This window comes from Typopeltis vanoorti, chromosome 16 (assembly GCF_054136105.1).
Source record: "Typopeltis vanoorti isolate ZY-2024b chromosome 16, IOZ_Tvanoo_1.0, whole genome shotgun sequence".
Classification (NCBI taxonomy): Eukaryota; Metazoa; Arthropoda; class Arachnida; order Uropygi; family Thelyphonidae; genus Typopeltis; species Typopeltis vanoorti.
This window is the reverse complement of record NC_143564.1, coordinates 96,276,239-96,294,888: the sequence shown is the minus strand read 5'-3', so window position 1 is coordinate 96,294,888 and position 18,650 is coordinate 96,276,239. Positions and strand designations below refer to the sequence as shown.

At 34.2% G+C, this 18,650-nt stretch overlaps 1 protein-coding gene across 1 annotated transcript in view; it reads left to right on the top strand.

The window, feature by feature from the left end:
• LOC150098203 (high affinity nerve growth factor receptor-like) overlaps positions 1–9,356 on the top strand; it is a 192,416-nt gene extending 183,060 nt beyond the window's left edge. The window contains 2 exon segments of the mRNA XM_090406278.1: positions 1,565–1,723; positions 8,927–9,356. Coding sequence (XP_090262404.1) covers positions 1,565–1,723; positions 8,927–9,112 — 345 coding nt within the window. The 3' untranslated portion in view covers positions 9,113–9,356.
• Positions 9,357–18,650: the final 9,294 nt, after the last annotated feature.

Below are 18,650 nucleotides of genomic sequence, written 5' to 3'. Positions count from 1 at the left end.
ATTTTGTTTTTCTCAACCTTGAATGACGATCTCATTCCTATCCATCTAAACAAACAGATTGCACTAAGATAACAGATTTCCTCATCAGAGATGAGTTTTCCATAAAGGCTTTCATAATTTAGTTTGTAATTCCATCTCCTGGGCTTTCTTCTTTCTTTTTTTTGTCCTAAAAATTATTTCTGTTGCTCTTATTTAGTTTTTGCTAAGAGACTTGGATTCACAGCAATGCGAGTACGTCATGTTGAGAGCGTGTGTTTATTTTATTTTTATATTTCAAGTTTCTTTGATGCGAAGTAGCTTTTTAATGTCAGGATTAATTCTTTCAATTTCCTACAGCTGAGATGCACCAATTCGGAATTATCATACGCAAAGTCTTGTCTGAATTCTTGAAAACAACGAAGATATACTCGGAAAGCAAGCACCTACGCCACAGGATTCTTTTGAAGACTTGCTCATAACGTAACAATCATTCTGAGCAGTAGCTCTCCTTAACTACCATTATTTCCTCCATCTTCTACTTCTCTCAAAAGTGACTCTTTTTATCTGTATTTATAAATTTGTAAGGATGCTACCTATTAGCGACCACATCTGTAGCAAACAGCATATATTGTGACGACAGAATGACACACATGAATGCTTCATTCCAAAACAGAAGGATCCCAATAACGTATCCTGTTTAGGAACGCCGGAAAATTTTGAGTAATTTTAATGCGAAGGCGAGTTTAGCCAGTTTCTTACAGAGGCAATGGTTTCCGTGGAAAATTAAGTACACTTAACTTCATGCGAAATTTAAACAGCGTCAGTTGAACGTCTTTTTCTTTAATGCTTTTTGAGAGCCTGCTTCATTGGGAACTAGAAGCTGTTTTACGAACTCTTTCAAGCTCTCTTTTTTATAGGGGGAAAGCAAAGTTCGATTATGTGTAGCTCATATAGTCGTATGCTTTCTGAGAAGCCAGATAATATTTTCAAAGCGCTTTCTTTCCTCATTTCTGAGATCTTGTTAGCATCTTCATTTCTCTGTAAGATTAATTCCTGTTGTGACCATCCGTCGCAGAAATTTTCAAAATGGTTTAGAAATTTACGTTAGTTTCATTCTGAGATTGTCAAAAATGATTACTTGCATGATTTCATTCATCCACAACATGATAGAAATGAATTTGCTTCTTCCTTTAAATTCTGAATTTACTTCTCTAACTATAAATTGCATACTATGTTCATACAGTCAATTAATTTCTGTAACTCTCCATAGAATAAATATATTTTTTTTCTTGCATTCTCTATTGTTGACCTTTAGCAAGACTCAAGTTCTCTCCTTATCGATTAGCATGAAATTCTTTCACAAAAGGTGTATTCCCAAAATCTCATTGAGGCAACCCTCCCGTTGATATCTTAGAGAAGTGGTTGCTTCTTTGAGCACGTTAATGCAATGATGCATTGTGTGAATTTCGAACGATTTCTAAAGATATTAATCCATTAGTAAAATCTTAGTACATTTAAATATTTTATATGCACAAAGTAATGGATTAAAAATTGATTTTAAACTATGGTTTCCTTTTTAATTCAGGTCGGCAGACATACCATGCTGCCTATCAGGTGGATGCCTCCGGAGAGTATTCTGTATCGCAAATTCACCATCGAATCGGACATCTGGAGTTATGGAGTCGTATTGTGGGAGGTTTTCACTTTCGGTAAACAGCCATGGTACGAACTTTCTAATCACGAGGTGAGTATATTTTACTTCCCAAAAAACAAACGTAACACCCTTTCGTAGATTATTTTAACTCATATAATACAAGCTCAAGAGTTTTCATTTTGTATTTTAACGCCTTGTCTCTTTTCCTGAAAAGATTATGTTAAAGTGCAATTTGGTATCCTATGTGCTGAATTTGGTATCCTATGCAATTTGGTATCCTATGTGCTGAATTTCTGGACATACATAAACATTTTCTGGAAAATATTTTATATGTACTTTTTCATCTTCCTCTCATACAATCATTTGAATACGAATTTACAAATAAAAAAGGAAGGAAACTTAAAGCATATAAACTCGCTCGGAACCGGACACCTTTTTTGAAGTGCATTGGTTAGTTCATTTTCACTCTTAAACGTGTAAAGAAATTACAGATTCATATACCTAAAGTTTAATATAACTTTAGCACATAAATGCAACCGATCCCCCCCCCCCCCAAAAAAAAAAAAGTTAGGGTAGAAGAGTGAAGCTGGATCCTTTTAGGAAATCGAAATAAGCCAGAGGATAATTCATTTTTATCAGCACAGTTTACAAAATTATCAAACACACCATAACAATAACAAATATAAAAACTGAAATGGACGATGCCAGGCATGTCACATATGTTTTTGAGTATTGCCCATTCTTTTGTAATTACTGGTACTGAAGATGAATCACTTTTGCTTGGTTTTGACCTAAGACCGATGCCTGAATAAAAAATGCGCTTTTGTTTCACTAATACCATATGTATGAGGCAATGCATGAGATAAAAAATATATATATTAAATGCAGCTTTCTGCTGATGCGAGATTTCAGAGTTATTGAGCACAATTCAATGCATACTGAAATAGCTAAACGTAGTTCAGGATCCCACTGACAATATATCCGATGTTGCTTTCTGAAACTGTACCAGCATTTATCAAACAAAAAGACGCATCATGGATTGTCTTTTTGTTATGAAAAGTGTAGGAAATTATACTTGGACAGTAAATTTTAAGCAAACAAAAGTGTTAGCTTTGACAGATAAAAATATTTAAGTAAAGACTTACGTCTATGTTGCAGAGGGATTTACGAAATACACGTGTTTCATCCAGACATCTTGGGTAGTTTGACGTTCGGTACTCAGTCTTTTTTTAGTGTAATTGATATATGCAGACTTTTTTAATCACAAAAAGCGAGATTTAGAAATTTCGTGCCAGGGTTCAAGGTTCAGGTATATTTATTTACGGTACTTATTTCCCCGTAATAAAAAAAGTTACATAGTACACTAGAATGTACTCTAATCCAACTGACTTCACAAATATTCTTTAAGTATTCGTTAAGTTTAACGAAGGGCTATCAAATCAAACGTTCCATATTATTACAAGAAATCTTAGATAATTTATAAAACTGTTATTTTAGAATAATCGAAAATAATTGATAAGTTAATCTGTTAATTTAGATTTCGTTCCATTTTTATGGCAAAATTTTCAATGGTGAGATTGTCGTCCACTCTCGTTGGCATATTCACGATGCTTAGTATGCCAATCAACAGAAACTGACACAAAAAATCTTTTATTGCGCTATTTTACATGATATAGAGAAAACTGCTGGAGATTGTAGTCCAAGAGATGTCTCAAAAGGACCGTAGTGTGTTCAGTAAAAGTGTTGAGCGACTTGTAATTTCAACTAACTAAATAATATGAATAACATTTTAACACGTCCTCTTAAATCTTGCTTAACAAGTGTGAAACTGTTATTTATGCATGTTTCTCTTTACAATATTCCAATTTTTGCTAACAACAAAATCATATGTTCGCGATGGACATGGTATTTGATTAATACGTCGTTGTCCCTTTCATATAACAAGATATAAAAAAAAATGCCCATGATTTGATTTTGAGAACTTCCACATTCGTACGAATGTTTTAAGCGCACGATAAAACTTAAGGATCTTGAATATTATTTACATGCATATTATTCTTATCCTGGCATTCTTTCTTATTTTAAAAGGATTAATAGTTATTTATATGGTTATCTAAAAGCTCCAGTCATGGGATTTCGTTCAGAAATTGTCCGATGTTAGCACTCATGGAATATCCATTAAAACATGACTTTCTTTTTTAAGAGTGACAAGAGGACAAAGCCATCTCTCGAGATACGCTCACACTATTTATTTACCACCACCTCTTATTTCGCGGAGTTGTTTGAGATATGGTCTATTTGATGCACAGCAGAGCGACTTCCCTTCTTAGGCGTTCTTTTGAAAACAGCGGTTTGTTTCTCAGTTTCTCCCATTTCTTTGATCTTGGTGTTGATGTCGTCATTTTTCTTCTAGCATCGTGTAATTTATCCGTTCGCGCAGAGAGGTCTCCATAGTATAGAATGAGCCTCAAGGGTTTGTCATCATCGAAAGTGACGTATCTCACTGACTCTGCTTCCGGAAAAACAGCATAAAGCGAACGTAAGGAATTAAACGAAGGCACGTTTTCAATGAATACACACCTCACTTCTTCTCATTTGAAAAATTGCATTATATCAAGCTCGGCGTGTGCATCAGAAAAAATCTCTGCATGTTACGGTGACTGGTGCAAATTCTGCCCAGTCATCAACTTCAAAGCTATCTGTTGTGACTTCAAACATTAAAGCCATGACACTTTTACAAAATTACTAAAACAAAATGTGTATTATAAAATCTATATTAATACTTGATAAGCGTTGAGAGTTTGTAGTTTTTTCTTTGATAAAATACAGCCCTTAATCGCAAGGGACGTTGAAATTTTTTTGTAAACAAGCATTAATTACTACAGTTTCTCAATATCGTAAGATAATTACCACAAAGTATGTTTGAGAATTTTCAAAGAGATTTTCATGCGGTATAATTTGATGAAAGATGTCCAACAAAGGGGAAAGGTATAAAGAACCCCCCCCCCCTCGATTACTCATTGATAAGACCTTCACAGGCCGTTGAAATATCTGAGTGATCTGGATAAACATAAGGAAGCTACTCGTAGCTTAAAGTGTATCAAAGGCACATAATAATCACTGTATTCATTCAATATGAATGACTTGCTAAGAGTACCGGAAAATATCTGCGTACTTCATTATCAGGAGAAAATCACGAAGCCCAAAAGGCATTGACGTTTCGAATCTAGACCTATTCACTCAACCGCAACACGATATCATTATTGACGAAGATAATCCCTCGCCTCTAACTGCATAAGATAGCTGTAGTGTCAGACACTTGAGATCTAAGGAGACTGGATGTGTTATTTATTGACTGACAATCCCAAGATAACGAGATCATTATCAATAACGTTGTCGCTGCTAATTCCTACGCATGTACATTGGTATACCGACTTTGCTATATTAAGGAAACCGCGAGAACAAGCGAACCGAAGATGACTTCCACTGTACGGTTGGTTAAAGGCTTTGAAGTAATACACACAAATCGAAACTGCGTCGGGAGTATGCTGAAAAATTGAAATATTGCCTCATGGTTTATTTTATTTAGTTCTGTCATATCGCTGTTGAGAAGTATGTCAACAGTAACTTTGTATAATCTAGGGTAATCTGTATGAAGGAAATACGTGGGATTAAAGCATCTGAATTTAAATTGAAACTTCACGTAAGACAAATCAATGATGTTTCGATCTCCATGCCAAATCTAAATGGTCTTTAGATTTGCATGAGATGAAGTCGAAGAGTACAGAACTATTCCCATTATAATTATCAGATGTCCTAACAGCCCTCGTAATCATCAGTTTAATGAAACTGCGCGAATTACCTGAAATATGGTTCCAATGTAGCAGAGGAATATATATTTTGGGATAATCTCATTTAATGACTTGATAATGCGGTTGATCAAAGCAATTTTGTACAAATTGATGGATCAGCGAAGTTTAGTCAGTGAACTCATAAATCAAGCATGGAAAATTCTTTAGCTGTTTCGAGATGAAGGAAATGATCTAAGTTAACAGTTTGACGTTTGATTGAATATACAGGGTAACTAAAGTTCATATTTCGAAGACTGTAACTGGGTCATTAATCAGCGGAATGTTTTATATTTAACGTGTGTGCGGCAATGGAATTTTATTTTGCGCAAAAACCAACGTTAGTTCTAAAAGTTGCCACTAGTTCGATACATGGCGCTGCACTACATGTAAGCTACGTATGATACAACTGGTATGCAGCGAAACGCTGCGACCGTGCATTTATGCAAATGAAAAAAGCCCCCAATGACGTATGCTTAAAAAGAAACTTTTTAGTGTAATATTTTATTAAACAAAATTGTTGATAACCTAAATTAAGATAGCTCACCTATTCAGTTTGTGCGTAATATTTGAGTCAGTGTTTTGTGTACAAGGATAATTTAGGTACATCTATTAGTGCATCATATAATGTATCATGCACTGCTTTTAGCATGTATTGAGGAATTTCAATACAGATTATCCAAGAACTCTGTTCTATTTCCAAAATAAGTGGTTGGTTGGTAACAAAAAAAAAAAAATGTGTGTGTACACTGCATATTCCCGCTATATATGGTTGGATTGGTTTGATGTGGAGTTAGGAAAAGGATAGTGTACATTGCCAAATTTACAGCAAAGCAAGAATTAAAAGATAACATTAAAGACACTATAGCTGCAGCGGCAATCTTGTCATTCTGATATTGCAATTTTCTCAGTTAGGTGTGTAAATATTCATCGATTTAGCACTATGGAAAAAGTTACCATTCTCCTAAAGTGTGGTTTTTGAATTTTTGATTATTCATTCATTAATACTAACGATGGTTTAACTTTATTAAACAAAGGGTATAATTTCTGGGTATAATTAAACCTCTTTACTGTGAGTTCATAATATTCTCTTAGATTTTATAAAATTATTAAAAAAGCGGGTATTGGTTCTGTTTTTATATACTTACATTTTTTTTTACATATTTATATTAAACCTTCTCTATTATTTATTGTAGGCTTTACAAAAGCATACAATTTGATGTGCTTAATTAACAGGTTTGGGGATGTATTGCAAGAAACACGATGATGAATAACTCGTTACTAACATTTTTATGGCATTTGGCGATTCAAAAATGGTTGTAGATAAGTTAAGTCAAACCTAAATTCTGTGGTGTTACATGAATATAACCCCGATAATGATGTTGGTATCAGTTAGTTTCTGGAAGTAAGAAACAAAATCATTACTTTGTGAGAAGCCTTTATTGGCAGAGCACCCATTTAATTTACGGGCAACTAGTTATGTTGTTTTTCTTTATTTTGTAGTAGCTTTATATGTAATACTTACATTAACACAAAATTCGATGCAGTGCGAACATTCTTGTTTAGATTAAGTTTAAGAAATATTAATAAATGACGTGATAGAAGCTTAAACATAAGTTCAAGTTGTTATAGCAAAGAAACACGGTAGTTCAACTAAGACAAAAACAACTCGCCCTCGGCTACATCACTAGTGGCATTCATATTCGCAGTAAGATTCTCAGAGCGAAAATGGATTGAAAAGAGTAAGAGATCGAACCTATGGCTAGAGGAGCGAGGAATGCTAAAAGTTACGTAGAATGAACTGTCTTGTCTTGTTTGGAATATGCACACCAGTTGAGTCTCCCACTATCTTAAATAACACTAGCGCCGTCTTCTCTGAGCTTAAGATGCATAGCATTGAAGCTATAGCCGTCAGTTAACAGCACTGAGATTCTGCATGGATGAAAATGATCGTTGACATGAAAAAAAGAATATTAAAGTTTCGCAATAGCCAATGCATGGATGGCGATACTTGGAACAACTGCATAGGGAAAGACATATGACAGGTAATCTCTAGCACGTTTCTATGTGCTTTCGGCCCTTGATAGAAAGACGTTTTGGTTCAAAAATAAGCCTTTCATTGCCCTCTAGGATCAGAAAGAAAGATCATGTTAGAATTGCCTTCTACAAGCTTTTTTTAACCTGACTTTCTCTGTATAATTTAATTTATCCTTTTGGTTCTCATCCTGTTTCTAAATTCCACTTGAAGGATTTCCCGTCTTAATTCTATTGTCAGTTCCCGGTTTTATTCCTTTATCTTTTGGTATTTTGAAAATATTATCTAAATAAGAATTTAGTCTCGAGTCGATTGGAATTGTTATAGCTACTATCCCCCCATTTCTCGATCATTTTATTCGACGCAGTTTAGTGTAGTAGTCTTCGAAATCGACACGTGCTGTGTAATTATTTCGAGGCTCTACCTCCATCCTTTCCTTCCATTACATTTCTCTTCTACTTCCTGCAATTGTACAACAGAAAGTAAAAAAATTAACATTTTTATGCTCTAGCACGTTTTCAATTTCAAACTTGTATTTCGGTGCACTATAACAGACTCAATTTCAGCAGACTCCCAAAAAATATGAACCAGATTTGAACAACAACAACAACAACAACAAAAAATTGGTAAAATATCCACACACAGTCGGCCCTAGGAGAGAGAGCAAGGCCCTCTCCGAACTTCTACGTAATATAGAAACTTTTTGGATGGTAGAATTTGACTGCGATTTACATTGGGCTTATTTTTGTTGCCAAAAGTAACCTTGCATACATTTTCGCTTCTGTTTCAGAGAAACTAATAAACGCACACAAACAGAGACCTTGCGCATTTTACTGTTGACTGCAATATCACACCGTAGTAACTCTTCGGAAAACACTAAATACATTTTCTCTTATTTTATTTTGAAAACTAGGTTACACAAAATACGTAATAACTTCTCCAAGAAACGTTTCTTTGCAATATTTGAACAAGATAAAAATTTCAAAAACTTCGTTTCTTTTTCTAGAGTGCAATGCTAATAAACATAGCCGAAGTCTGACTTTATTAGGCTGTTCATAAACAGCAAAATATTTGCACCTGAAAGTGACTAAACTTGACTCTTAAACATATACCGGACCTTATTTGGAACGTACGTAAAAACCCAGTTAATCGATTAAAATGAAACGTCTCCCTGTTGTCATAGTAACTGAAATGATAGAACGATTAAATATCAAGTAAATTCCAAGGTGCCCTCAGGACCAATTTTATCTCATTGGTGATTCTCTTAGCTTTAAATATTAAAAAATAAATTATTATATAACCATTTAACTGAATTTTTCTCTTTAATATTATAATTTCTGTGCATACACTTGAATATGATGCTGTATTTGCATTTTGTCAATTTCGTTTTTCTTTTTTCTTTTCAATTAGGTAATCCAACAAGTGACTAGTGGTAAACTTCTCTCTAAGCCTTCAGTATGCCCGGATGACGTGTACCAACTCATGTTATCTTGCTGGGAACTCAGACCTCAAGATCGTTTATCGATGCACATCATACACAAGCAGTTAAACCAGTTAGTTTATAAGGAACCAGAATACTTAGATGTCCTTGAGTAAAAATAGCGAATTCGCATATTCGATGCGATTTCTCATCACCTACTGTGATATAAGGAGATTTTCCATATGTTCAATATCGTCTTTGAAAAACTCCTTGCTGTTAAAGGGACTAAAAGGGGTTGAGAAATGATTGCTTGACTTTTCCCAGAGCATCCCTCTTCGAGGGGAGGAGCTAAACGTTGACTGTCACCACGTACTTGACCCCCTCTTGCCCTAAGCTAAGGAAATCCATCACTGAGAGGAATAAGACCCAATAGCTTTTAAAGTGTCGGTCGACGTTGTGTGAATTCTTATGATGGATAGATATCTTATTTTGCTCGAGGTGAAAAACAATAGAGAAATTTAATAAAAACTTTTAAGAAATGATTATCGTTCTTAAGAAACATCCCTCCGTCATCTAGTCCATGCAGGCACGATCCCATTGGAAATTGGCTAATTGAAAGATAATTACAGAAAGGCTAAGAATCAACGTTGCTTTTCCCCGTTCATTTGGTTGGGGTGGGGAGGTTAGAGTGCGCTTCTAAAGATGTGTTGGTTTATACATTTATTATTAGTAGCAGTAAATATATTTAATTACATAATTAGTACTGTGAACTATATTGTCTTTTTTTTTTTTTTTGCAAAGCTAATGCAGTAACTGGCTGTCTAGCTTACTGTGGAAGAAGTGAATGTCATATTTACTAAGATGCGATTTAGTTTGGCAATGAAACAAATTCGAGTAACTTACAAAAGGAAATTGACTTTTTTGTGTAGTAAAAACGTGATTAATCAAAGCAGACTTTTTTTATTGTACACCCGAGTATTATTCTGTAATCTAAATCAGATTACTAATTGGTACACGTGACAGTTGCAGCTATCCCTACCCGAAAAAAAAGCATTTTTAAGTTGTTGTTTTTTTTTCCTTTAAGCAGTTTGGTAGGTGCACTACAAAAATCCGTGATTGTGCGTTTCTATAAACAAGAATTGATAACCTAATTTTGAAAGCCACAGCGATGTGTTGCGTAATGTTTGTTCGGGACAACGCTAAAAATACTGATCATTACTGAGTATTTTATATTAGCTACAATACCTGTAAACCAAATATAGGATATGCGAAACATAATTTCTATATTTAATTAGGAACAACGTTTGGTAAGAATCTTTTAATCCGTGAACAGTACTGTTAAATTCACCGAGGATTTAATCCAAGTGGTACATAAGATGTGGCAGGTTTTGGTGAGCAACTTAAGAAATTCTGGAGAGCTAAAATAAGAATTGCTAGGTAATCTACTAACCAACAACAATTAATTAGTAAGGGCGTTAAATACGAGTTCAGTATAACAAAAAATTGACCTTTATGCTCCGCGTCTTTCTGAAGTATATGTACCACTCGACTTGTATCACTTTTGTTTTTATATTCTGTGCAACAGTGAATTATTTATTGATTCTATGCGAATAGTTAACTATGTATCTTTTATATCAGAGCGTAGTTCCGCACGTGATTGCTTGGGAAGAGTGCTTCTAGCAATGTAAATGTTCATTAATAATCAAAATCAATACCGAAGTTTACATTGTCATAAACGAACTCTCAGAATCAACAGATTACAAAACTGGCTCCGTTGCTTAGGAATTACAAACAATTAAGGCCTAATTAGCAGCGAGAGTGTTGGAGATCTAACATTTGAGTTACGGTAATAATTCTTATCCAATTAGCATCGTTATTGTGTCTTCGTCTTTACTGGATAATAAGCTAAATTCGCAGTTAATAGAATATATAAACGAGGCGTCAAATAATAAAAATTAAATCACTAAAAAAGCAATAAATTGAATATTTATTGCATTTTAGTGACTAATTTGTTGTTGCTTTTTCATAACAATGATTTGAAAGCGAGACTCCTTTTTTGAAAGAGCCAAGCGTAAGTCATCACTTGCATTTAAGCGATTTCGGGTTTTTATGTGCAAAAGTGATTAAAATCCTATTTCACACAGGTAGGTGGTAGCAAATGGTAGAAGCGTCTGCAATGCTGGATTCGCCAGTTGTGGAAATGGTTCTGAGTACACCAGAATTGTTTCAAATTCTATTTGAATACGTGCATTGGCTCGCATTTCAATAAGATCGTCGTTTGTAGAATTAAGATCAAAAAAGAAATGGATCCAGTATCCACCTCTGCTCTTTGCCAATATCTCCCGTTGAAAAATCGCATGAAAAGAATCAAACAGTTGTTGAGAATGTATTACAATTTCAGGTAAAATTGTGATTTTTTTTTTTTTTTCGTTTTTCAGAACAATTTCATCAAGCAAGGGAAAGTTTGCAAAATTACCATTCGACGTATCCAAAATTTTAGTTTTTCAATAAAAGCAAATAATTTTCCACTAGATGTTATGTTTTTACCATGCCCTTGCATTGATATATTTAATTCATTTAGGCGAGCGAAAATATCTACTAAATTGGCCAATCGAATTACTGCATTCTCTTCTTTCCAAGTCTTGAACTAAATTACAGTTCTGGTTATTAAGAAATAGAATAATCTCCTCGCGCATTCCAAAAACCCTGCTAAGCAGCATACGTTCCTTGGAGAGCCATCTTATGTCAGAGTGTGATGATGAAGCACACTATGGTTAGCACCGATTTCTTCGCAAAAAGCAATGAAAGATACGATGATTAAGCGCCCGTCCTTGAGTATAATTTACTATGTTTACCGCTGTAGCTATTTTTTTTAAGTTCTTTGGCAAAGCTTTCATGTTATTGTAACTTTCGGTACTTCTTTTTTGATATAGGCAAAAAACAGGAATTTTTGCCTAACATCACCATCGGTACATATTGAGTTAATCACACCCATTGGTATTTGATGTTTCAAGAAAAAGGTTTTAATGTGATTTAAAAAATCAATTCCTTTCGCCGTCAGTTACAGTTGATCACAAAATAAAAATTCTTCCAAACTTTCCTTTTATGTATCGCACAAATATTAATAACTCACTGCAATTATCAACGTCAGTTGACTCGTCCAATTGAATACACACTTTCAGAGGACTGGTTTTAATATCTTATACTACTTGCAGTAAAATATCCTGACTGATGCCTTGAATGCGTGATCGAATCGCATCGCATCGCTTCTGGCAAAGGCTTCTGAACTACCGCATAGTCAAATTTTGTACTGGTACCACTGCTATCGAATCGTGCCTTCTTAGACTTTATGATGTTAAGTGTATGTCTGTGCAGCTTTACCACCATGCTGATTGTTGAAATGTTCTAACAACTTTGACGGTTTAAGATCGGAGTTCATAAAATGCATTGTGGTCTTTTGAGTTCCGGCTTTCTCTGTTGCACAAGTAAATCCGTAAGCAACATAATCGTCTTTCCATTGGCATCTTTTTTTGTAGTAATCCAAGGATTACTACAAATAATAAATTAATATTTACATATTATTTAAGTACGCATTTGACCATGGTTCCTTAAGAAAATTATAAAATAACGTGTAAACAAAAATTAATTTTAGTTCTTACTAAACTTTGCAGAATTCGAAAGAAAAAAAAAATAATCAATTGCTCTTGCTTTACTGATTACTGCCGGTAAAACGAAAAAAATAGAGTTCGTGTATACACAACGAAATGACTTTTCTCATAACAACGGCGAGCGTATGCGCAGCAAGTATCTGTGCTTCCAGCTTGGGCGTCAGCGTTTGTGAGGGGCAGTACATTCCGGGGATATTTTTTGAATGCATTTGTTTTTAATTTCTTAAAATGTAACAAATAAAACATATGTATAACTTATTTTTCTTGAAATAGAATAATTCTGTATGGGTTGAAAGATTATATATCTTAAATATAATTTAGTTTGCATAACCTTTTTCCTCTCGTGGAAAAAAACAAATGCGATTTAAATAATTAGTCATTATATGCTGGAATATTTATCAGCTCGCACCCCTGGTCTGTAGTGTCGCATTTTCTTTTATCTACGTTTTTATATATTGCAATGATTTTACTGAGCTTCCAGTAATCGAGGATTTCCTCTTTTTCTAATAGTTCAAGTATTGTATATAGTCCCCTCTCCTCTTCCATCTCTTAGTTTTTGAGATACTGTCCAATCCAGGTGCCTTTTCATCCTTTATTTTATTGCCAGAATTTCTACTAAATTTTTTTTTGGTTTGGATTCTGTTCGATCTATTTGATGATGGGAGATACTCTCGATTTTGAAAGGAGTGTTTTGTCCAGATTGTTGCTATTTCTGTCCGGTTTCTTTGTCTCCCTTAAGCATCGTGATGGGTTAAGAGTAGCAGCCCTTTGCAATTTTGTTGATGTTTTGTAAAACGTTCTGGTTTCATTTTTTTTTCAAATGCATTGCATTCTTCTGTTTCCCTTTTACTTATTGAGTCTCCTTTCTTTGCATTTTCTGTCTACTTGTGTTTTCAGTATATTATAAGAGATTCTGTTTTCAGGGGTGTTTTCTACTGATAACTTGTTTTTCATTTCTCTTGTTCTCGACTAGTTCCAAAATATCTCTTGTCGTGCACTCATTGTCACTCGTTTTAGAGTATTCCAGGATCCTTGCTGCTGTGTCCAGCACTTCCTCTTTATTGCTCCAAGTTTCACTGTAATCAGTTCTCCATACTGATCATACCAATGATTGCATGCTGGGTTTTTAAGTATCGTAATATCTGTTATTTTTGCTTTGGTTGCTATTTTCCTCTTGGCAAATTTGATGCTTATTTTGGCTGTAAGGAGTTCATGGTCTGTATCCATATCTGTTTTCTTAAGGGTTTTACATTTTGAATTGATCTTTTCCATCTTTTATTAATATATAGTCCTCGCAGTTCTTGATTTCTCCATTGGGTGAGGTCCAGGTGTATTTATGGCATTCCTTGTAATAAACCATTGTTTTGGTGATGAACAGGCCATTTGATGTACAAGTTTAGTACTATTTCTCATCTGTCATTTATTTATCCTTTTTCAAACTTTCTCTTAAAACCTGCGTAAGAATATGAAAATCGTCCAACTTTAGAAATAAAATCTCCTAAGATTATCAGGATATCTCTCGTGTTTGCATCATCTATTTCTTCTTCCGGTTGTTCTAAAAAATTCTATATATTCTGCTTCTTCGTGAGAATAATCCGATGACACTTAGATGATTTTAAGGTAAACGTGTCTTTCTTTTTGCTTTAAACCTGATGTCAATTAATTGTTTCCTTTAAATCGATTCATCCGCTTGCTAGATCCTTCCATTGTTGACAACACAGTTGTTCTTCATTGTGGTGAAGGATACTCTACAATTGCTGCCTCTGTAGACAGCGTTTTTTTCCTAGTCGTGTGATAAAAAATAGCGAAAAAACAAAAAAAAAGCTGTCTTTTCGTTAAGACAAAGCCACACTTGTAAACTTGATATTGGAATAGTAAATATTGGATGGCGAGTTGATAAGCAAGTTTAGTGTACATTAAAATTTGTGAATGGTATCTGTGCAGCTTCTACAGTTTCAAGAAGTAGTTATCTTAAAAATTCTTCTGAGATTCATTTAACGAGCTGATTCGTTAATGTTTTGGATTTTATTACCTTCTTTCTTTTTATTTTTTTTCTCAATTAGTATTCCTTCAACGATAGTGCATTCCATTTCACATAAGCCTTCAATTGCAGAGAACGACTGCTGGGAAAATGGAAACGTATGGGAATTACTGCTTAGGCAGCTAAGTCTGTGAAGGCCTATATATCATTGCGTGTGTGTTTTTCGGAGTGTGTGGTGGAAGTAAATGAATCGAAACGGTTATAGACTTAATTTTTGACAAATAACGAAATTTCAGGTTGGGATATACTCATTTTAAATTTGTACTTGGAGCACTATGGTATCATTTGTTAGACTACAAAAGTATGCACTAAACTAAATTATGAAAATAGAAACTGTAAATTTTACTTAATTTGCATAGTGAATATCAACCAATTATTATTAAAAGCAAGCAATAGCTGTCGAGCTTTGACCAACTTCCCGAGTCCTACAAATCATTAAAAAGTTGGCTAATTAGTTTCACTTCCAGAAACAGTCCCAGAATGTAAATATAAGTTAAGATACCTATAACGAATAACCCCGATAATAACGTTTTTTTTTTAGAATTGAACTATTAATAGAAAAATTCTGAATAGATCCGAGAGCTTTCTACCAATAACGATAAGCAATTCGCGATAGAAGAAGAAAATGCTCCCTTAATTAGTAGAACTTTATACAAATCAATTATAAACTGGCCTTGTAATCTTTACATCAGATGCACATCTAAAGTAATCCCAAGCTTCGTTAAACAAATAAGGCGACACATCGTAACAACACAGGTTCGATGATTAGAGGATTTTAAGTTCATCGAAATGTTTTGGAGCATCATTGATATATCTTTATCTCCAACTCGCATAAGAAAAAAAACACAATAAGAATTCTGCCCTCAATTGTTTCTGCAAGTTTTAGCCACTGTGAGAAAGCATGTAACGTTGCTTTGGAAGTTAAATTGAAGCAGCAAAATTGGAGAGAACTAAAATTATATCATCCTGGAATATAATTATAAGGTGTATCCTTTCGGATCCGCTTAACAAGCTTTGATTTTTTTCTTCAGATTTCCTGAAGAAAAGTGAATACTTAGTAGTTTAAAAATCAAGACGTATTCAGTTAGTGCGTGAATAAAAATACGACTTTCATTAATAACCTAGGGATTTTTTTTTTTGTAAATAAATATTTGCGGAGGGAGTGGAGTTTTTTTTTATTATTATTCCTGAAATTTACAATAAAGTTGGATTAAACCATATGATTTTTAGTGTTCAGATCAACACTCCTGGTAAACTTCAGGGCCATTAATGGCTTGAGAAAAAGCATCATATTTATTCTATGAAGCAAGATTCCTAGATCGTTTAATTCTCAGCCTACCCACGGTACTCTAATAATGCGTTACAAGTTTAGAGCGTCTCATGAATATGATTGTCATTAAAAATATAAAACAGTTTCGTAGTACTTGAGTTTTTTAGGTTTTTGAGAATTAAGCAGCCAGTGGAGCACACGGAATGGTTGGATATCCTCTTCGAACCGTACTGCACACTGCGATCCCTTCTGACAGGGCTTCTACTTGCCGGAATTGTACAGATCTAGGGGCCACATTGTGACCTGGTAGGAAGCAATCCCCAGGTACGAATTAGCAGCTACCTTGTTCAGTGGGGGATGGAAGGACTCGGGAATGTCCATGAGAACAACCCCCATACTATGATACCGCTACCAACGGCCTGGCTCCGGCCAAGTATCCGGTCTGGTTAGCCGATCAAAACGCTTGTGCTTATCAGTGTATATGTAGAATGCTCTGAAAATGACAGGCTATCTCTACTCATAACAACACTTACTCGTGTAGAAGTCAAGCAGTAAGGTTCGAAATCGTTTAGGAACAGAGACGCATCAGCTAGAAGGATAATAGGATTCTTAACTGTTTAAGAATCCCAGGAACCACAAGCTGCTGCAAAACTCTCACAGAGCACTTAGATAAAAGCCAACGAAAAGTCTACAGTTAACAAGAACGTTCTCACACACGATAGTTGAAAGGAACTCACCAGTTTAGTTGAGCCTCCAAGACCACATTTGCTAACATTAAAATAAATGTTCAGATCAAACTTTGACTGACGCTACACGATTATTCATCTGGTAACATTTTGTTTCACTAACTGATCTCTCTCTTCCGTCTAGTGTTAATCATTGTAAACACGTATGAGAGTCTATTAAAATGGTCGTCAGCTTTCAGAAGACATTAGCAGTGTATTATGAAATTTCCGCATCATCGACTGTCATTCTTTGTGCCCAGCTAAAAAAAGAAACTTATATTTATTCAATAAATTATTTCCACAAAATATAGTCGATATTCAAATCCGGATGACAGCGTATCTGATCTTTATCAAAAATAAACTAAATCTTCTAATCAATGAGACTAATAAATATAATTCTTAACATCACCAGACATTAAAACAATCGCCAAATTAAACATCTTTATTCTTATATAGATGTTAAGAATCAAAAGTAAAAAACTGCACAAACCTCAATGAAATTATGTAGTTTAGGAAAACTAAATTTCCGCAATTACAATTATTTTCCGATCTTACGAAGATAATTCTAAGCTCATTACATAATTTCTTCTTTAATTGAAAATTTCAGGTTCCAATGTTTTATCTTTTGAATGAAAAAAGGAACTATCCTATGCTGATATTTGCTTACAATTAAAATGAATTTATTTTCAACTCATTTAATTACCTAAAGATAAAGTTAACATAATGGTTGCATGCAGGAAACTGAAAGCGTGTAGAAAGTAGTCAAATAATCTTTACAGCATTAACAACTTATTTATCTGGATTATCCATTCCCCGATCCAAGCAGTCGCTCCTTTTGCCTTCAAGTAAATAACTTGAGTTTAAAAACTGGATATGACTATACTATAAAATCCAATTGATTTACAAAATTAAATTAATTGGATTTTCCATTTAATTAATTTTATTCCAATCAATGAATAAAAGAGGACCTGAATCATGACAATCAAAATGACTATGTATCTAATGAATTGTTTCTTCATTTTATGCTTAAATAATATAGTTTAAACAAAACGCTTTCCTAGTTTGAAGTTTAAAAATGTATTTTAGAGTGAACAGGTCATTAAAAGTTAAATATTAAAAACAAATTGCAGTAAATTTTGAATAATGTATTTAATAGTTGACTACCTTTAAAATATTTCCGCTATTAATGTCACCAATGCAAAATTAAATCGTAAAACTACCTGCAATATTTATTTTCCAATTCCATTTCCTACAGCACTGCGGTATTTGCACATTGAGAAAACGTCTAAGAGCCTTTGGTGATATTTCTGTTATTATGTTGGGCCGAACTCTTAACTTTCCTCATATGAGGTAACCCCTACACATCTTTCTTTTCTCTTTGCGTGCTTTTCTTTTTAATGATTGGTACAAACACTCGTGTATTGTGTTCTTAGCAAATAGTCACCGATCATAAATAAGAACGAGTAGTGAAGAGAGGGAAAATAATCCTTACAATGGATATTAGTTGGTGGGGATTTGCGATGACAAACAAAGAAATTACGATATAGGAGAGACAAGATCCTATGATTTTTTTTTTTTCAAAGAAGTCGGAAGAGCTTTTGTGACCGCAGATGGGAGCAATGGATTGTCTGTATAATAACAACAGCGTTTTATTTCGTTTAAGAGGGATGTGAAGTTTACTTCCCTGTTCTGGCAAACAGTATGTTTTCCTAAAGAAATATATAAGACAATGCAAGTTTCTTTTGTCTAGTATACGTTGTGCAATCAAAGAAGTTAAATGAATTACTTTGTATGGGTTTCTAGTTGCAAGTTGTATCGAAAGCGTGGATACTTAGTGAATGGTTCGATAGTTGAAGTACTTGTCGATAGTTTGTTAAAAAAATACTTATGTGAATACCACTCAAGAAATGTTACGTTTTGTTTTCTCGACAAAACATGCTCTTTTGTATGTAACACACACAAAAGTTACGTATTCCTAAAAATTCGTGTCGCTAAAACTTGCACGGTACA